The 22155-nt window shown below is 36.2% G+C and overlaps 1 protein-coding gene across 1 annotated transcript in view; it reads left to right on the top strand.

The window, feature by feature from the left end:
* Window positions 1-900: 900 nt before the first annotated feature.
* Cwf19l2 (CWF19 like cell cycle control factor 2) overlaps window positions 901-22155 on the top strand; it is a 58195-nt gene continuing 36940 nt past the window's right edge. Inside the window, exons 1-8 of the mRNA XM_032908694.1 lie at window positions 901-1032; window positions 5790-5900; window positions 7396-7518; window positions 11144-11257; window positions 11873-11992; window positions 13159-13249; window positions 17877-17992; window positions 19385-20031. Coding sequence (XP_032764585.1) covers window positions 940-1032; window positions 5790-5900; window positions 7396-7518; window positions 11144-11257; window positions 11873-11992; window positions 13159-13249; window positions 17877-17992; window positions 19385-20031 — 1415 coding nt within the window. The 5' untranslated portion in view covers window positions 901-939. The remainder of the gene's footprint in view (window positions 1033-5789; window positions 5901-7395; window positions 7519-11143; window positions 11258-11872; window positions 11993-13158; window positions 13250-17876; window positions 17993-19384; window positions 20032-22155) is intronic.

The following is a 22155-nucleotide window of genomic DNA, read 5'->3' as shown; positions in this document are numbered from 1 at the left end:
ACAACCAAGGCATCTTTCCTTTGAGTGATGACGACTCTTCCTTCACCAGGCTTGTGCTACACCAAGTCTCAACCTCCAAATAATATATGTGTAACACACACACAGACACACACACACACAGACAAATTATATAATATATATTATATTTACACTGATGGAGCATATATATTGTAATATAATACTATATATATATATATATATATATATATATATATTATTTCTCCCTGTACATAAATGCATCATGTAGTTGCAGTGCCCGTGAAGGCCAGAAGGAGAGATGGATTTCCTGGAAATGGAGCTAGAGATCCTTTTGATGATCCCAGTGAGTTCCGGCCTTAGGTCCTTTGGAAGGACAGTTAGCACCCTAAGTCACTGAACAATCTCTCAAGTCACCCATCAATGAAAACTACTGAATCTTAGGAGCAATTTTTTTTTCTTTTCCCCGTGTTCTAACTTTCTGATCAGGCTCACTTCAGCCTGGCTCTCCAAAACAGTAAAGTCAGACAAGAACGGGGAGGTTTAGGTATAACTTCTAGTTTACTGTGGTGTTTTTAAGAGTCCTAGTGAGAAATGAGTTAGTATAGCGCAGGGTGCATAATAACGCATGTTGATATTAACTCAGGGCTTAGCGAATCCAGTACAGCTGAAAGGTCAACTCTCCAGCTGGCTATCAAGTTTCAGCTAAACCTTTTACAGGAGAAACATTCAGATCTGCGCCTGCTCTGTTGGCATAGTAGCGCACCTTTTACTACTATTTTGAAATCCGTATTTGTTTTCTAAATTACGACAGTCGTAAACGGTTCCTAAATTACGACAGTCGCAAACGTTTCTAAATTACGACAGTCGTAAAATCCGGATTTTTTTTTTTTTTCCTCCTAAATACGACAGTCGTAAACCCAGTTTTCCTGACGGCTTCCTTGCTTTACATCAGCGATAACTATGGCGGCGTTCGGTTTAAGATTTGAAAGTGCTAGCAGTATTGAAGAAAGAAAAGAACAGACCCGTATTGCCAAGGCCGAGGTGTTACGGCAGGTACCCCTGCTTTGGAGAATTTTCTCTTTCTTTTTGAAACTGGGGGTTATAAGGAGGGCATCTGAATGCTAGGTAGGCGCTTTCCCAGAATATATTAGTTCTTGAAATGCTTTCGTTTTTTAAATCTTAGGGTCTTGGAATGTTATTTAAAGTTGTAGTACTTGAGAATCCTGGAAGTTATTTCCCCACTCCTCTCGTCACTTCGATATTTCACCTTGTCTGATTTTGGTCTCTCTTTCCCAATGCAGTTGTCTCCTAAATGCTCTAACCGCCTACATTTGTTGTTTCTCTCTGCAGAGAGGTTGATATTAGTTTCCTTAGCTGTTAAGCCACTTATTCTTGACATTTCTGCCGTCTGGATTGCTCAGTTTCTGTGTCCGATGTCACATCTGAGGACTCTTACCAATTAAGTCGAAGTGTGAGTCATTGCTCCGGCTTATTGGAAGTAGGAAATATTTGAATACATTGGTGATTCCCCAAAACATTTCCTTTCAACTCTTAGGCTTAGGCCAGCTTTTACTGATTGAAACGCTGTTTAGCATAAGAGACTCAATATGTGCCGCCCCTCCCCTCCCCCCAGTTTGGGAACAATTCTCATTAACATTGAAATGTATGGAATTTATAAAAACGGAAGAAGCAAATTATTGAATTATCTGACAAGTTATTCCTGATTGTGACAATGAAAAAGAATTTGTAGTTGAACAGCAGAATGTTCCTTGACTATGGTTTTTTTTTTGTTTGTTTGTTTTATGATAAAAGAATTTTAAATACGTTTAAATGCATATAAAGAGTAGAAAATAGGAAGAATGAGTAATGGCTTCAATCACATTTTAAGGGTATAGGTGAGCAGTTAGTCTTGGTCAGATCAAACATCGTGATTATTGGCTGATTTCAAAATAGTTATAATGAATGCTCATCATGACTGATATTTCAAGCAGTTTTTGGAGGAAACTTTTTGTAAGCTGAGAAGAATTTTATACAAATCTACATGTAGTTTGATAAAGACCAAAGTCAGCTTTGGAATTTGAGAGATGGATGAGAAAGCAAAAGAAACTTCTTGCACTGTATTACTGTTGTTGACTGCTGACTAGAATTTAGCTATAAATTTTTTTCTTTTTAAGAGGATAATGTTTTTCTTAGTTGTATTGGGGTACACATATCGTCTATTTTGAAGGCATGGGAAAAAGTCAGCTTTAGAACTTTTGCAAAAGTCTGAAGAACTAGCCTCAGGGACTATGAAGGTTAAAGTGACTCCAAGTTGTATTTGAGGCAGGGAGAAAGGACATATGCTAGTCTTAGACTGGATAATGTATGTGATTTGTACCCGAATTTACTGAAGATTGATAGTCTCAAAGAAAAGCTATTGATAGCTTTTTAAAAAACATTTTGTTTACACTTCAAATGTTATCTCTCTTCTCAGTCTCCCTTCCATGAACCCTTCCACTCCTTCCCCTCCTATTTGCCTCTAAGAGTTTTTCCCACCCATTCACCCCTGCCTCACCCCTCTAGCATCCCCCTTCTTTGGGGCATCAGACCTTCACAGGACCAAGCGACTCCCCTCCCACTGATGCTATATCAGGCAGTCCTCTGCTACATATGTAATGGGAGCTGTGGACTGGCCAATGTATACTCTTTAGTTGGTGGTTTAATCCATGGTAGCTCTGAGGGGTCTGGTTAATTGATACTGTTGTACTTCCTATAATTCCTTTCAGCTCCTTAACCCCTAACTCTTCCACTGGGACCCCAGGGCTCTCTCCAATGGTTAGCTGTGAGTATCTGCATCTGTCGTAGTCAGGTGCTGGCAGAGCCTCTAGAGGAGAGCCATACCAGGTTCCTGTCTACAAGACATCTTTGGCATCACATCAGCAATAGTGTCATAGGGTTTGATGTCTGCGATGGGGAGATCTCTGGATGACCTTTCCTTTAGCCTCTTTTTTTTTTTGTCCCTTCATTTTCTTTAGATAGGGACGATTCTGGGTTAAAAATTGTTAGATTGGGGGTGGGGGTGGCGGCACCATCCCTCCAATGGGGGCCATGTTTATCTACTGAAGGTGGTCTCTTCAAGTTCTATCTCCCTGCTGTTGGGTATTTTGGCTAATGTCATCCCCAATGGGTGCTGGGAACCTCCCGAATTCCTGGTGTCAGGGACTTTACAGGGGTTCTCCAAGCACCTCCACTGCTGCTTCTTTCTATTTCTTGTCCTAGACCTGTGGACTTCTCTCCTGTCTCTTCCCATACCTGATCCTGCCTCTGTCCCTTCCTTCTTTCCTCCCCCTCCCTTTCCCACCCAGGACCCTCCCTCCCTCGACTCCTATAGTTTGTTCCCCTTTCTAAGTGAGTTTGACATGTCCACACTATGGCCTTCCTTCTTGTTAAGCTGCTTATGATCTGTGAGTTGTATCGTGGGTATTCTGAGCTTTTGGGGTAGTATCCACTTATCAGTGGGTACATACCATGTATGTCCTTTTGGTTCTGTGTTCTTCACACGGGATGATATTTTCTAGTTCCATCCTTTTATTTAAGAATTTCATGAAGTCATTGTATTTAATAGCTGAGTATTCCATTGTGTAGGGTACCCAATTTTCTGTATCCATCCTCTGTTGAGGGACATCTTGGTTGTTTTCAGTTTCTAGCTATTATTAATATGGCTGCTATGAACATAGTGGAACATGTGTCCTTGTGATATGTTGGAGCATCTTTTGGATATATTCCCAGGAGTGGTATAGCGGGGTCTTTAGGTAGAGCTATTTACAATTTTCTGAGGAACAACCAGATTAATTTCCAAAGTTGTTGTACCAGCTTGCAATCCCACCAGCAATGGAGGAGTGTCCCTCTTTTTTCATATCCTCACAAGCATCTGCTGTCACCTATGTTTTTGATCTTAGCCATGCTGATTGGTGTGAGGTGGAATATTAGGGTCATTTTGATGTGCATTTCCCTGATGACTAAGGAAGTTGAACATTCTTTTAAGGGCTTCTCATCATTGGAGATTCCTCAGTTGAAAATTCTGTGTTTAGCTTTTTACCCCATTTTTTAATTGAGTTATCTGGTTTTCTGAAGTCTAACTTCTTGAGTTCTTTGTATATTTTGGTTATAAGCCCCTTATCAGATATAGGATTGCTACAGATCTTTTCCCAATCTGTAGATATGCTGAAGTTCTTCAGTTTCATGAGGTTTCATTTGTCAATTGTTGATCTTAGAGCCTGTGCCATTGGTATTTTGTTTAGGAAAATTTCCCGTATGCTGATGTGTTCAAGGCTCTTTCTCACGTTCTCTTCAATTAGATTCAGCATATCAGATTTTATGTGGTGGCCCTTGATCTACTTGAGCTTTGTACAGGTTGGTAAGAAAGCATCAGTTTACATTCTTCTACATGGTGGCCTCCAATTGAACCGGCACCATTTGTTGAAAATGCTATCTTTTTTCCACTGCATGCTTTTAGCTCCTTTGTCAAAGGTCAAGTGACCTTAGTGTATGGGTTTATTTCTGGGTCTTCGATTCTATTCCATTGACCTACCTGCCTGTCCCTGTACCAATACTATGCAGTTTTTAGCACTATTGCTCTGTAGTACAGTTTGAGTTCAGGGCTGGTGATTGCCTTTGAAGTTCTTTTATTGTTGAGAATAGTTTTTGCTATCCTGGGTTTTTTATTTTCCTATATGAAATTGAGAATTGCTCTTTCCATGCCTTTGAAGAATTGTGTTGGAATGTTGATAGGGAATGCATTGAATCTGTAGATTGCTTTCAGTGAGATGGCCATTTTTACTAAGTTAATCCTATCGATCCATGGGCATGCTCTATCTTTCCATCTTCTGAGATCTTTGGTTTCTTTTTTCAGACATTTGAAGTTCTTGTCATACAGATCACTTGGTTGATTACAGTTACTCAAAGATACTTTATATTATTTGTGAATATTGCGAAGGGTGTTGTTTCCTTAGTTTCTTTCTCAGCCCATTTAGTCTTTTGTACAGAAAGGCTACTGATTTGTTTGAGTTAATTTTATATCCAGCAACGTTGCTGAAGTTGTCAATCAGGTATAGGAGTTCTCTGGCAGAATTTTTGGGGTTGCTTATGTATATTATCATATTATCTGCAAATAGTGAAAGTTTGATTTCTTTCTTTCCAGTTTGTATCCCTTCCATCTCCTTTTGTTGTCTAATTGCTCTAGCTAGAACTTCAAGTACTATATTGAATAAATAGGGAAAGAATGGGCATCTTTGTCTTGTCCCTGATTTTAGTGGGATTGCTTCAAGTTTCTGTCCATTTAATTTGATGTTCACTGTTGGTTTGTTGTATATTGCTTTTATTATGCTTAGGTATGCTTCTTAAATTCCTGTTTGTTCAATGACTTTATATGAAAGAGTGTTGTAATTTGTCAAATGTTTTTTAAGCATCGAATGAGAAAGCATGTGGTTTTTTTTTTTTTTCCTTTGAATTTGCTTGTATTGTGGATGATGTTGATAGACTTATATTGAATCATCCCTTCATCCCTGGGAGGAAGTCTACTTGATTGTGGTGTATGATCATTTTGATGTGTTCTTGGATTTTGTTTGCAAGAATTTAATTGAGTATTTTTGCATTGATATTCATTTTTTTTTTTCAACTTGTTCCTACAGTATAGAAGCAACTTTTTTGGTTACAATAGACCTTTCACTAACTTAGGAATCTTTATATGAAAGTGCTACCAGTTTTTGTTTTTGTACTTGAAAAGCAGTAATATCAATTGTCAATTTGCCTTTTGTATTCTTTTGTTGTAGGCCAAACATAATTTTGAAAAAGAACAAAGGGATAAAGAACTTAAGCAACTTCGAGGTGAGGACACATGGATGCTACCTGATGTGAATGAGCGAATTGAACAGTTCGCACAGGTGAATATTAACAGATGTGCCTGAATGTAATGCTATGATATATTTTGTTATTTTTGGTACTTTAAGGAAGCTATGTAGCCCTGGCTGGTCTGGAACTTGTTATGTAGGTGAGGCAGGCTGCAAACGCAAAGAAGTCTATCTTCCAAGTGCTGGGATTAAAGGCATGGCTTATGTCTTAAAAACAAAAAACAAAATACTATTCAAGTTAATATTAGAAACAATTTTTTCTTTACATTTCTTCTGTGTGTCTGTTTGTTTATGTGTCTATATGTGTGGTGGTAAATATGTTAAGGTCAGAGGACAACTTACCTGAGTTCTCTCCTACCTTGTGCATTCTAGGGATTGAACTCAAGTTGTCAGTAACATCTTTACTATGGTTGGTATTATTGAATAGTTGGTATTATTGAAGTTTATTTCTTCTGTCAACAAAATGTCTGTCTTGATGAGAGAGATTCACCGTGATATGAAAAGCTTTTGTTATTTGTGTTGGCTGGTAGATTTAGTTATAAATCTGTGGTCTATTTTTAGGAAGCTTCTAGATCTGAAAAGACAGTGTTTTACAGTTTATGGGTTTTTTTCCCCATCAAGCCTTCTTTTCTATTTTTACAAATTTTCTGCAGCTTTCCTCCTGACACGTGCCCCACACTGGTACAGGGTTTGTTTTTTTTTTTTTAATTAACAAATGTTAATTTATATTTACAGAGTACACTGATAATTTGATCTGTGTACACTTTATAGGAAGAGTTAGTTGAGGTTATGTGCCCATCATTCACTCATAATTTTTGTGGATATTAAATTGAAAATATTAAAATATCTGTTTCTTGGGAATTTCTAAATGCTTAATATGTATTAATAACTGGTTGTATGTATATGTCTTAGTTAGGGTTTTATTGCTGTGACCAGACACCATGATCAATGCAAGTTTTATAAAGGACGTTTAATTGGGACTGGCTTACAGGTTCAGAGGTTCAGTCCATTATCACAAAGGCGGGAGTGTGGCAGCATCCAGACAGGCATGGTACAGGAGGAGCTGAGAGTTCTACATCTTCATCCAAAGGATGTCAGGAACAGACTAAGCATCCCTCAGGCAGCTAGGAGGAGAGTCTCCAAGCTACCCCCACAGTGACACACTTCCTCCAACAAGGCCACATCTTTTAATAGTGCCACTCCTTGGGCCAAGCATATGTAAACCATCTCAGTATATATCTGTATTTATTTGATAATATGGGTCATATACAAATATGTAACCAAAACTTTGTTCATATATTTTTCTTGAAGCTAGTTCATTGACTAGTCGTGCTTATCTTATAGAAAGTACATTTAGATTTCTTGGAGAATTTTATATTTCTCTAAGTATGTATGGAGTCATAATTTTCATTTCTTCTCATGAAAGATGTAAAGTCTCTTGGAACATGGATTTTTCTTTCTGTTCAAAGTGTCTTTCTGTTAAAATTAGGTAAGATTAAATTCCCTTTATACTTGTTCAAATTATTAGGAACATTCTGAGAAGAAAAAGAAGAAAAAAAACAAGCATTCAAAAAAAGTGAAGAAAGAGAAGAAAAAGAAGAGGAAGAAACAGAAATGTCAGATACAGAGTGAGTCAACTGACAACTCCTCAGTAAGTACACACCAGGACTAGGATCTGAGGCTGGGGGAGTATGACTTCAGTGACAAGTGTGTAGGAATTGATGGTGCAAGAGACCTTAAAGTATTACTACTTATAGAAAGATGTCTTGTCTACAAGACACACGCTTAAGAATTCCCCTGGCTATGTAGATAGTGGTTCCAGAAGATGGGATATCATTTAGTCATCATTGTTGGTGGAGATGTGATGATTATAAAATGCTCAGGGAAATAGAAAGGTGAATGCCCGCATTAAAGAGCTCCATGAGAAGGAGAGGAAACCATTTTAATTGAGTGTCTGAAAAATTATAAGGCAAAGCAGCAAGAAACTGTATTATAAAAGTAAGGGAAAAGAGTTTTAAAATACTGGGGTCTTTTTCTTTTGTACTTCTGTTTTCATCATAGAAATTAAGTCTTCAAAGTAGAATTTGTTCATCTTTTGGGTCAAAAGAGAAAAGAGTGTTGGGTACCAGTTCTAATCTCTGGGGACTCAGACTAAATGAAAGCAGGCCATATCTTTTATACTATTTTCAAGAAGAAGGGGTTATGTGTAGACAGTGATGGCCTAGAAATGTTTAGGGTTGATTACTTCCCCAAACAAAACTGGGTTCTGACAGCAGGAAGGAAGTGAGATTCTGAAGTCTTAATGATAGGAAGCCAAGCAAGATAGGTACTGTTGTCAGGTTTCCCTGTAGTACTCCAAATGAGTGGTGGATAGAGATTGGGAAAGGCAGAAGAGCAGGAAAGATGGAGCTCCTGGAACTTTATTTATTTGACTATTGATTTGTGAAGGTGACAATGAGATCTGTTTTAAGACTTTTGGAAGAGGAGGAGGAGGAAGAGGAGGAGGAAGAAGAAGAAGAGGGGGAAGAGGAGGAAGAAGAGGAAGAGGAGGAGGAGATTGGATTAGAGCTGGGGAGTTGGGATTCAGGTGGGCTCCCAGGGCATTGATGTGGTGCTTGCTACATGGCATATTTGACTAGTGTTTGGGAATTAAATATCAGCTTGTCTGACTGGGTAAGATGATCCTCCGATTTTTGGTTTGATGATGCCAGGTAACTCAGTTTAGAAATCCAGCAGAAGAAACAGGTTTTGTGGAAGATGATGGGATTATGTGTTCTTGAATTTAGTAGAATATTCAAGGTGGTGATTAAGTCACTGACGCTTTAGTTGGACCAGGGAAAAAAAGGTACTCAAAACCATAAAGGTAAATATTATAATGGTCCCAAAGGAGTGTGTAGAGAATAAAACATGCAATAATGACAAGAGGAAACCAGCATGAGTGTTTTAAAATGGAGCAAAGAGGGGAGAGTACACAAAGGAAATGCAGAATAAAGATTGCGGATTAGACTGGAGAATATTTTGAAAATCTTGAACATGGGTCATCAACAGAAGTGAGGTTCTAGAGATAAAAATTGGAATACTTTGCTGAGCTTGACGAATTTTGAAGAGTTGTTTCTAGATTAGTGTGTATGATAATTAAGAGTTTAGAGAAATGTTTTGGCACTTACATTTTTAGTAATATTGTCTTAGAAAAAGGAGTAGGAAGATGAATTGCTGCTACAGGGATACATAGGCCAGGAAATCCTCCCCCCCCAAAAAATAAATAAATAAATAAATAAATAAAAACGTTTGGGTATGAAATGCTTCAGCATATGAATCTCTAGGCCTCCAGTGCCCATTGAAGTAAATCAGAAGGAGAGTGAGGTGACAGGAGTGAGGCCAGATGCTTGCAGCAGGAGGAGTTGATAGGTTAGACCAAGCACAACTGTAAGTAAATTTACCAGGAAGTTGAGGGGAATAGGTAGGAAGCCAAAGTGGTTTATTTTTACTAACAGAGAACTTGTTTAAAGTATGGGAAATGTTAATTGGTAGAAAACTCCAGGAGGGTGCAAAGAGAGATAACAGAAGTACTGTTATAGTTTGTATGTGCTCAGCCCAAGGAGCGGTGCTATTAGAAGGTGTGCCCCTGTTAGAATAAGTGTGTCACAGTAGGTGTGGGTTTTAAGACCCTTATCCTAAGCTGCCTAGAAGTGAGTATTCTGCTAGTAGCCTTCAGATAAAGATGTAGAACTCTCAGCTCCTCCTGTATTATGCTTGCCTGGATGTTGCCATGTTCACGCCTTGATGATTCTGGACTGAACCTCTGAAGCTGTAAGCCAGCCCCAAATAAATGTAGTCCTTATAACAGTTGCCTTGGTTATGATGTCTGTTCACCACAGTAAACCCTAACTAAAACAGGTACAAAGTAGACAAAAGGGATGTGGCTTCTGTGGTAATAGAACTTACTACCTAAACCAACTAAGGATCAGAAGGTGAATTCTGGTTTCATTAGTGTCATGAAGTTTCAGGTGGTTATTGCTTTTGTCTGATTTGGAATGTTGGTGATGAGGTACTGAGCGGTTGGTCAGCATATGGTAAGACAGAAAAAAACCCTCACCCTGTAGAACTCCTGTGACAAGACTCCCTAGAATTCAAACTTCTTTATTATTTTACTTTATTTTAGCAAATTGGTAGTCCTCTGAAGAAAGTACTAATAGACTGTCCCATTTTAAAATGGGACTATAAATTCCCATTTTAATGCATGACTTCAAGAATTTTGATGGAAGCACTAAATTGCTTTGACAATATAAACTTGAGTTAAGCTAGAAATATGTTTATAATGATTATTTGTAAAAAAAAAAAAGTGTGTATGAATATAAATAAGTTCTGGCATTTAAATCCAAATTAAGGCATGTATGAATGAAACAGTATAACCTACTTTGCCTCGGGAAACAGTTGGCAGTTGTTGTGGCAGAGCATAAATATGTTTTACATGTTGATTGTATTACTTGACACGCATCCTTGTATATTTTTTTATTCATACTTATATCTTAAAGGGCTAAAGAAATAGCTCAGTAGTTAGGAGAATTTGCTGCTCTTTCAGAAGATGGAGGCCCAGTTGTTCTTCGCTTCCAAATTGGATTGCTTACAGCAGCCAGCCATATCTCCAGCTCCAGGACATCTAAACACTGTGTTCCATACAAACACATACACACACACACACGCACGCACACACGTACACACACAAATCTTAAAAAATTTTAGAAAAAATTGAGGAAATTCACTGAATAGTAGAACATCAAGTTTCATTACAGGTACTTGCCTCGGTTGGTAAGAGTGTCATACAGCAAGCATGAGAGCCTGAGTCTCAGCCACTTGCATCCACATAAAAAGCTGTGTATGGCTGCATCAACCTATAATTCAAGAACTGTGTAAAAGCAGAGGCTTTCTGGAGCTTGCTGGCTGCTAAGCCCAAGTTCAATTAGAGACTCTTACAAGGGAATAAAGTGAGGAATAGTAGAGGAGGGTGACCTAAAGTCCTCTTCTGGCCTCTAAATACATGTTTATGGGCATGTGCATTCTCACACACATACACATTGACCACTCACAAGTGCCACACACATAACATGCACATACACATGCAATTTTCTTTTCTCACTGGGTTTGCTTTGGTGTTTGCTCATATGATCCCATTAACATCCGAGTTTCCCAACTGTTCACTAGAAGATATTTTGTAGGTCTTTTTTTATATAAGTATGCAGATTTGTGAATGTCACCTATTTGCTAAATGTTCTTAGAGCTCTGAAGACGAGTGGGTTGAGGCTGCTCCTTCCCAGATACCTGGCAAAGAAAAGACCTGGAAGGTGAAAGACAAAAAGACAGAAAAAGAATGTGACAGCCAATCTATTCAGGTGAGCACCCACATGATTTCAGAGACAAATGGAGTTAGACTTTAGCAGTAGTTTATGAACCCTTTTTACAGAAATGCTAATTGCTGATGTTCAGACTGGCCTTCTACTACAGAAGATGGATCTCATCTGTGCTACAGCCATTCAGAGGTTCCCAGCTATGGTTGTTAGCCTTTTCCTCTTTTGAGGGATTTACCCAACACTGTTCTCCTGTCTGAACCTCCTGTGTGTGTGTCTTGTTCAGGTCTTTTCTTTCTCTTCCGCTTATCAGTGCTTGTAATTGAGTAGTAAATACATTTTGAGTTCTGGTTCAAATACTTAAGAAAGAATGTAATTTACCCACTTAGCCACAGATGAAGGAAGAAAGGTGAATGTTTGATTGTGTACACTAGAATCTATGTTGGCTGTTTGTATACTTGTTATTTTGTTTACTCCTTAAAACACACTTGAAAGGTGAGTACGTTTTCACACTTTTATAAGGGAGAGACTAAGGTGCAGCAAAAATGAGAAACCCCTGAGTGGCTAGCCATGCTGTGTTTGCTCCAGGCTGGTACCTGCAGTCTGTAATCTTATGAAGCTCTTAAGTGATGATTGAAATGGCTTCTTTCTTTTAAACAGCACGATGAGTGGATGACTGTTGATTTTATGTCCATTAAAACTGTGTCTTCATCATCACTCAAAGCTGAAAAGGAAACTCTAAGACAAATAGAGCGGGAGAAAACTCAAGCGTTAGAGCAGGTGAGAAAATGGGTTCAATGTTTCAATTTTTCAATTGACCTTAAATAAACTAATACGTTGTTTTATGTATTTTATTTTATTGTTTCATGTATTTTATTTATATAAATGCCAATTTATGTAAATTGCCAATTTATTTGTAAAAAAGGTTTTTTAGTGGTGTTTAACAACAATCAGAACTAAGAACTGTGAAACAAATTTTTTAAAGTAAATTTCTTATAGGAAACCGTTTGATAGTATACTAGGTGTTAAGAGATGGTTCAGCAGTCAAGAATACTGGCTGCTCATCCCAGAGGACCCAGATTGGGCTTTCAGCACATGGCAACTGGCAGCCATCTGTGACTCTAGTTCCAAGGGTTTCAATGTCTTACTTTGGCCTCTGTCGGAACTACACACATGTGCCTCTCAGACATGCATGCAGGCAGATCATACATATAAAATATTTCACAAAACAAAAATAACTATGTAATTTGTATAAAAGTATATACTATATTCTGGCTGTAGAGATGACTCAGTGGTTAGGAGCATCACTGCTCTTTCAGAAGACCCAGATTCAATTCAGAACCCACAGTGGGTGTGGCTTATGGCTACCTGTAACTCAGCTTTAGGAGAGCCAATACTTCTGGCCTGGGCAGGCACCTACACACATATTCACATGTTCACACCTGGACACAGTCACATAAAATACTTCTCATAAGACATAATGCTAGATGTGTAAATTTAGGCGAATGTAGTTGAGCAATTGTGTGTTATGGCTGTTATGAACTACAGTTAAACAATCAACTGAGCCTTCTGTATGTTTATAAATTAGTTATCATAAGAATGCTTTCAAGACACATAGAACTCCATAGGAGTTCTAATTAAATGTAACCATGGTAATTATCTTGGTCATATGAATATCAGAGGACATGGGTTTTAGAATATCTTGTCTGACTTTTATAAAACCATCTCCTGAGTGAGACTTGGAGGTCATGAGACATGGGAGGTGTTCAATAAAAACACATGGACATGAGTTAGACATTGTTGCCTGCAAGTTACATAACATGTCTTAAGAATTGTAATGGTTTGTCTAGGCTTGTATATCTGAGAGTTAGCCACTTCAGATTTACTAATCATTTTTATGCTGGGTTGACTTTTACACTCTAACCTTTTAAAATATTTTGTTATAGTCCAAACTGCTAGAGAGAGAATTGAATCCATACTGGAAGGACGGGGGCACAGGTCTCCCACCGGAAAACTGTATACTGCCAGTTACTAAAGGTATCTCTATATTTTTTGTAGACGCGTAGGCATTTCTGAGTTTCCAGTAATGAGAGGAATAAAAAGATTAAAATATGTTATATACATGTCTGAAAATGTCATAATAAAACCCATTAATTTGGACAGTTAATATGCACTAATAAAATCCATACAAATTATTGTATTTCAGAGTTTCTAGTAGGATGACTTGGATTTATATTTAACATGATATTTATAAAACATGCAGTGTTTTGTATTTTTTTTTAAGATTTATCTATTTTATGTTTATGACTACACTGTCGTTGTCTTGAGGCTCACATAGATGGTTGTGCGTCATCATGTGGTTGCTGGGAATTGAACTCAGGACTTCTGGAAGAGCAGTCAGTGCTCGTAACCTCTGAGCCATCTCTCCAGCCCCCAGTCTTTTGAATTCTTAGTGTTTGGAAAGTTTATGGATTTGGGAACAAGATGATTAAGTACATATTGCCATCATTTGCAAATTTCTATTTTAAACAGGCTAAGACAGACATAATTATGTGAAACTTTTGCATTTGATTTGATGAATTCTATAGTAAAAATATAAAAATATATTTAGCTTAAAATTTATGAAAATAATGTATAAACATTAATGATACAATTTTACTACTTTTAGAAATTTATCATTTGTCAGCATTCATTAAATTTGTCTTGCTCTCTGGAGAGTGCTATTGTTTTCCAGTAGACGAAGACAAAATAGGTGTGCTTTACAATTAAAAAATGTACATAGTGCTCAGCATGTTGTATTGCCAATTTAGTAATAAGTTTAAATACAGTTGGACCAGAATAAAATATAAACAATGATGCTATCTTTCTGTCATGATTTTTTATCAGTAAGATCTTTTCTTGATTTTTACTTATAATTCATTTCTATTTGACTGCTTCTTAAGATTCTTTATTGTATCGGAGAATCAAACTCACCTATGAGATGAATCCACCTGATAGACATCTTTAGGATTCTTAGTAATTTTTCGAAGTTATTAGAAACTGCAGGTTCCAATTTTGCTTGTAGTATGGGCAAAAATGTCTTTACTGGATTAAGTCAATACCAATAATGTTAGTCATATACAGCTCTCTTTGAAATACAGTTTTCTAGAAAGTTAACAAGTAGGGAACAATGAGTTAACACAGCCTGACCTTATGAGTCTGATACCCCTAAGTGTCACTCCAGTGTCAGAGAGTCAAGTGAGGTCATGTTTCAGGAGAACCTAGAGTTGACACTTAACCTGTGGATTTGGTATTTAGCAGGTTTTGAAGGACACTGAGTATAAAAGGCATGGAGTTCTGCCTTAACTACTGTATTAGCAGGAGTAGAATAAATTGAAGCATCTAGGAGGGAACACTTTTCCATTTCATGCATTCCCTACATTTCCCATGCATTTAATTAGAAAGAAAATGACAAAAACCTGTATGTTAGAGGCTCAGATTCCAGAGTTAACATTAAGTTTATAAAATATACTGTACATTTCTTTGGTTAGAACATGTTATGGATAGAACTATTAGGGACTTGAGTGTTTTAAGGGCATGTTAGCATTAAGTACCAGCGAGAGTACAATGGTGTGAAAGACTTAGATTTTGGAGTAAAGACTTCTTGGAATTTGAATTTTGGCATTTCCATTTATTTGTTTTATGACATGGTGAAAGTGTTTTGACCTTTCAGAGACCAATCTATTGAGATGTGATAGGGACTACTGACAGTGTCTATTTTACAAGTTATTGTGAAAATTGAAGAAAGCTTCCAGGACTGTGTTTGGTATCTAGCAATCCCTCCATATTGATAATGTCCAGTACTTACTCTGTGGTGAAATATATTGAAAAGGTTATATTGACAGTTTTTTTTAACAATTAGTATGCCATATCTTTAGTAATTCTTTATTAATCTTAGCTTTCTTCTCAGAATACTGAGAGCAGAAGCAATAGAGCTGTTTTGTAGGCTATACAAAGTTATTTTAGATTTTATTTGAAACCTGGTCTTACCAGGGAAGTGTTCATGATTGCAGGCCTACTTCATTGTTTTTTTCTTTTCTTTTCTTTTCTTTTTTTTTTTTTTTTTTTTTTATGTTCTTAGTTGACACTGGTTTATGGGGCTTTTTCAGTGAACACTTGTTACTTGTTGATTCTTCTTCCTCCTCTCTTTCTTGGATTTTTTGTTAGAGTCTTTGAATTTAAAGAACCTTTAATTAATTAGCTGCTTTATTTAACACTAAGACATCAAAGTTCAAAGAAATGAATGACTTGCTTTTTGATGTTAAAACTATTTAGTAGTAGCAGGAGACTGCAGTCTAGGATTTCTGATGCTCATTCCCCACCCCTCTTTAGTATTTCTGTACTAATTTGTCTTCTGAAAGAAATAGTAGAAATTTCTGGGGTTCCTTTGGTTGTGTTTTGTTTATTACAATGTAACTTCTTAGAACCATGAAATTAAAACACAATTTTAGACTTATTTAAAAAATAGGTTTGGGATACATTATATATTATACTTAGTTATATATTAAGTGTGTTATACCACTGACTTCATTGTAAAAATGATAACTTTTTTCAGCACAAAGGGCTAGAGCCATGTTCATGAATTTTGATCATGCTGTGTTTAACAATTTTTATAAGTAGTAAATATTCATTAAAACATGTTAATTGAATCTGAGGATGCTACTGCAAATTGTTCTGTTTGCTTTATAATATTAAATTTGATTTCTAAAGTTAGAATTTAATTTGATATTGAATTGGTTGGATTTTATTCCTGTTTATTTCCTTCATGCACACACACACACACACACACACACACACACACACACACACACACTATAGGGCAAACAGATTACTTTTGTTCTCCCCTATTTCTTTCGGGACTGCTAATACCTTAGTGGCAGTTGAGGGCATTTTCATGAGGCTCAGTTGTTATTTTATTAATCTCATCCATGCTTCTATGGGCTCATTAATGTAGCTGGTACATTAATAAAGACATTAATTACTGTGAGATATCACAGCTGGTATCACTAGAGATTTGAACTTGAATCACAAAGTGTTTTATATATGTAAAGAAAGGCCATATTATATTAGAATTGCTTGGTAAATGTTGAAATTTGAATAAAACAATACAGTTAATTTGAATATAATTTAAAGTCTGTTTTGCTATTAGTATTGTGTTTAAACTTTAAAAAGGTTTTTAAAAATTATTTTTATTTACGTGAATATGTGGAGTTGGGATGTATGGAAATGTGACTTTCAGGTGCCTATGCGGGCCAGATCTATCAGATCTGGAGCTAGTGTTATAGACATTAATGAGCCAAATGATGTGGGTGTGGGAACTGAACTCTTGGTTCATCTGTTAGAGGAGCACAAGCTCTTGACCCTGAGCCATATCTCCAGCCCTCCTTCAGCCCCTAATTAAAGTCTGACATGCACTGAAAAGTAAGAGCACAGTGAAGATTGTCATAGAGTGTCATTAGAAATCGGCACATCTTGAAGAAACAACAGTTTCAATACCCTGGAAATGTTCTTGTCCCCTCTAGTAACTGTATCACTATAGGGTAATAAGTCCTAGTTTTCATTACCAAAGTGGTACTCTTTGCCTCTTTATTTCTTTTGTCTGCATTTCAAATCCCTCCATAGTGTTGTGAAAAGCTGAAGCCTATTCTCTTTACTGTAAATTAATCCAATTAAGAACAGATCATGATCCCTCTCTGGTCATGGCCATTTCCATGTTTGATGTATTATATAGGCTGTTATGTTATGAAGATTTTTATGCATGCCATTGGGAACTTGTATGTGTTTCTTGGCTTTAGAGCTGGAGGGATCTGAAAGCAGTTTTCATTGGTGTAAGAGAACCAGGAACGACATATTAATTAAATAATCAATTAAATTTCTTTGTATAGATTAAAAATATGAGGCAGACATGTGAGAGAGTGTGTGTTTATTAAAGACATTCAAATGTTCATAGTTGCTAATCACAACTAAGGTTTATCTTAATGACATTACCTTCTAAAACTTCTTTGTTTATACTTTGTGTTGCTTCTCAGATATCTTTGTCCTCTCTGCACATTTATTCCATATTTCTGGAAGTGCCAATCCCACTATATATTTTAAAATAAATCTGACTCATTGCCTTGAGCTCATTTTATGGAATTTTCCATGCCCTTCCAGTTAAAAATAATACTTAAGCTGAACGAGGTGGCATATCCATTTAATCCTAGTGTTTAGGAGGCAGAGGCAGGTATACCTCTGAGTTCAAGGCCAACCTGGTACATATAATAAATACAAAGTGTGAAGTTGCATAGTAAGATCCTATCTCAATAAATAAATAAATAAATAAATAAATAAATAAATAAATAATCTTTTACTTCTTTGATTTCTCCATAGCTTTCTTATATTGTGTAATTTTATTTTTGTTCTTTTAAATGGTATTTACTTATAGTTTTGTTTCTCTTTTCATCATGAAAAGCCTTTGTAGCTTGCAAGAGTAGGTATGTAAATATATGGTGAATTTTGATTGTGGTTATAACTTTCAAATATTCAAGGAAAGTAACTTTATACTTTAAAAATGATTAAAAACAGTAAATATTAATTGTACAATAACCACTTAATAAATATAACTAATGCTTATATTGGAATTTAGCTGGAGGAGTAGAGGATGGCGGATTAAGCTGGCTAAGAAAGTCTTGTCAAAGAATGAAGGAACAAGCTCAAAAAGAAAACAGAAATTTTGAAGATATTGTAACTGAAAAATATGGGGTAGGTATTTGTGTTTTAAGGAGATATATATTGCTTTCATAGTTACTTGAAAAACTGTCTTTTTTGGATTCATGAAACATTTTGAACTGATATTCTTTTAAATAACTTCCTCTTGTGATTATGTAAGGATATTGCTTAGAAATGTTTTTACATTTATTTATTTATTTATTTATTTATTTATTTATTTATTTATTTATTTATTTTGTGTGTGTGTGTATGGAGGAATGTTCACATGCAAAAGGGCCTATATGGAATTCATGGGAGTCAGTTTTGTCCTTCCCTCATGTTGTGTTAGAATACATGTGCATCCCAGGAATTAAACTCATCAGGCTTGGTGGCAAGTGTGGTTAGCCAATTAGCTATCTTGCCTATCTTGGCTATAGTATCTTAAGGTTAACATAATGAATGTAAAACCCAAGTGTGTAAATGTAAAATATGCATATGTTTAGTGTAAAAGTAGCATTTTTCTCATTGGAACAAAATTTAAATAATACAGAGGAGTTTCTGTAGTATGCATTTAGGGCTAAGTATTGTTCATATCATGGTATTCTGGAGAGTTTCATATATTGTAGCATTTTGGCAGTGTGACTGTGCTTCGGTATATATTTTTAAGCCATTTTAATGTTCTTTCATTTCAGGTAATGTTATATTTGCATATCCTATCTATAAATACACTTCTTTCCCTGTCCAGATTTTGCTAAGGTTTTTATTTTGAGTCTAATTAGCTATCTTAATCTGCAAGTCTTTTTCTGTCCCTACCTTAAAGGCTATTAAGTGAACCTTTCTGTTCAAGAAAATCAGTTGGGTGGAATCCTTTTTTTCTTTTCATATTTTTCTCCCATCTTTATATCTAGAAGCACTAACACGTAGTTATGAGGTTTTCTAGAATCAAATGCCATGTATTTTTTTTTAAAGTCAAAAACATGTATCTATTTACTAAACTGTAGATAATTTCTTGGTCAATTTGATTTTTAATAATTTATTTCATTCATTATACCTGAACTCCCCCCACCTCTATCAGTTTTTCTTAGTTTTAAATAGTTTTTTTTCTATTGACAAGTAGCTCTACTCGTAGCAGCGTAGTATATCCTCTTGAATTAATTATGACTTTTAAAGGTTGTATTTATTGTATCTCTGTGACATTTTTATACAGGGCATTTGTTCTTAGTCCCTCTTTGAAATCTGTTTACTTGACTTAATTATTTTTCTTTATCTACTTATACTTTTTAAAGTTTTGTGTTGGAAAGTAATGTATTGTGATTTTCATGGTTCTGTATTTTGGTGTGGGATTTTTATTGTACCATTTAACAGTGTATCATGACACTGTGGCATGTGGAAGACAAGACATTGAACTTTCCTTAATCGTAGATATATTATTATTCTCCCTTATAGTCAATGGAAATATTTCAGTCAAAATTAAAAGAAGTTGAAAAAATTACATACAAAAGAGAAGACTATGGACGGGAACGGTGGAGGAAGTCTGCATATTCAGAAAAAGCACAGCGTAGTCAAGCAAGTGGCACTTCAGATTTAGTGAAATGTAAAAATATCTCTGAGGACAGACACATGGAAATGGAGCCTACAAGCAGCAGCAACTGTAAGTTTAGTGGTCCTGACTCAGGGAAGGGACCTGGGACTTTAGGAACCTGTAGAAGAGAATCTGCAATAAGAAAAAGCCAAGAATCTTCTGAAAATTTGAGATCTAAATTCTTAAGACCCTCTGATGAAGATGAACTGTCATTTCACAAGAGAAGAAATTTTCAGTCATCTACTTCACATTCTCCATTAGTGGCTCAGGCTTCTTTGCATTGTGATTTTCGAAAACCCACAGACTACAGTGAAGAAAGTTCAACATCCTGGAGTCGATCTGATGGGCGAGAAGACAGGAAACCTTCAGATCAAAAGCCATTGGAAACCTGGAAATGCAGTACCAATGAGCACTCTATAAGAGATAGAAGAGAACAGTTACAGGCTGAGAGAGAGAGGCATGATCCACCAGGAGGAGGACAGCTGCAGGACATAATGTTGACAGTTGCTGGGTAATGTGTGTGTGTGTGTGTGTGTGTGTGTGTGTTTTCACATACATTCCTTTTTTTTTTTTTTTTTTTCCCGGGGCTGGGACTGAACCCAAGGCCTTGTGCTTGCTAGGCAAGTGCTCTACCACTGAGCTAAATCCCCAACCCTCACATACATTCTTGAGTGGGGAATCAAACCTTGATTTTTGTCATTAGGGGTGGCCATGTTGGAGGTAGAAAAAGTGTGACTAAAAAGTAAGGACAAACATCTACTGAAATGATCATTAAAATAGGTTAAAGATCTGGAGAGACAGCTTGGATAGTGTGCATTTGTAACCCCAGTGCTCCAGTAGAAAGATGGAAGATAGAAAAAGGAAAATTCCCTCAGAAACTCATTGGCCAGGTAGACTCCAGAAACTTAAGTGCAAATTTTGTTATGGTGACTGAATAACCATGGCAGGGATTAGAAAATGTCATTGTATATAGTAGCAAAAATGAGAGATCCTGTTTAAAACAACCTGAAAGGCAGACCACTGAAGGTTGTCCTCTGACCGCTTGTCATAAGAAATTGAAAGGGAAATTCTATTAATAATTGATTGAAAAACCATGATAGGGATTAGAAGTAAAACTACCTGGGCTTTGTGTGCCTTAGGTGGTAGATCATTTCTAGTCCCCAGTTGCCAATGGAAAGATATCATTAATTACTGATATCATTAATATTGCCTTAGCATTTCAGCACAATGCGCTGATGCTGTTTTCTGTGAATGTACATGCACCTTGTGTGCAATGCCTTCCCTACATTGTTAGTATGCTGTCTGGCTGTTGAATTGGTTCATTTCTGTTAATGCTTCTGAAATTGTAGGGTTTGGGTAGTTATATTTTGGTACAGGAATACTGGAGACCCTGCGATTATTTTTTCTCCAGATTACATAAAATGTTAGAATTATGAAGCTTTTTATGAATTCCCTGATTGTCTGAAAGGACAAAGAAAAATTTAGGAATTATCTCCATATATTTGGAAGAAAAATATTTCTGAGTAATCAAGTAGTGGTAAGAGAGCAAAGAGTAAGTCAAGGACTGCTTTACATTTGTGTGAACATTATTGTTTGTAAGATATGTTGGATTGTTAAATGCCAGGATTCTTGGAAATTTGAAAATCAATGGACTTTAGAACTATAAAAAGTTATCAATCTGATTTTAGAACTACAAGAGATCAGTATGAAAATGGAGGGAATTGAGGTTGTAATTCTCATTGTATCACTAGGGTTGTTTGATTTAGTAAATTAAAATACTGTAATTTCTTTGAAGCAATTGGACATATTTATGATTTAAACAAACAAATTTACCAAAAACCCTGTTGGTAACAGGAAATTTAACTAGATCTAATAAGTATTTTATCTGGCAAGTCTATAGCCTGTTGAATCTTTACCAGATACATGCATTTTTAAAAAGCAACTTTTCCATGGAATTTGTTTCTTTGAGGTAAGTCTAGTCAATAGTACTTTTGTGTAATTGCTTTTTCTTTCTCTTTACTTGCATCATTGGTAGGCTTTCCTTTTCCATCCATTGTTTCACTTTCATCTGATCATTTGCATCATTTCTACTTCATTCTTATTTGGCCTGTGATTATCTTACAGGAAAACATCATCTAATAGTGACTCATATGAGTTAGAGCTTTAAGCTTATTATTTTGAGAGATAAAGTTTATATATGTATAGTTTTCTTTTGTTAGAAAAAATATATTAGCTAAGAACTTTTAGGAGCTTGAAAGCTAGAGCTGATTTAAAATGAGTACAGAATATTATTGTAAAAGTATCTTTTATTCACCTGATTTAATTTTCATCTCGAAGGCTTACTGCTGAATAAGCTCACTCTTTCTAATTCTTTCTGAATTCTGGCTGGTTCAACTTAGCTGTTCTGGCTTAACCTCCTCTCCAAGCTACTGATTCAATCTGGTTTGTCTCAGCTTCTCACCAAGTTGCTCTGCTTGGCCTCAAAATAACTCTGGCAATTTGTCCTAATCTTCTGGCTCCTTCTTATTCTCTAGCTTCAACTGCCTCTGCTGATGTGCACTGAACTCCATGAACTCATGAACCAACTCAGCTTTACTGCATTGGACTCAACTGACTCAACAGAACTCACTGACTC

Source organism: Rattus rattus, chromosome 7 (genome assembly GCF_011064425.1).
Source record: "Rattus rattus isolate New Zealand chromosome 7, Rrattus_CSIRO_v1, whole genome shotgun sequence".
NCBI classification, from domain to species: Eukaryota; Metazoa; Chordata; class Mammalia; order Rodentia; family Muridae; genus Rattus; species Rattus rattus.
This window is presented reverse-complemented; position numbering and strand designations above follow the sequence as displayed.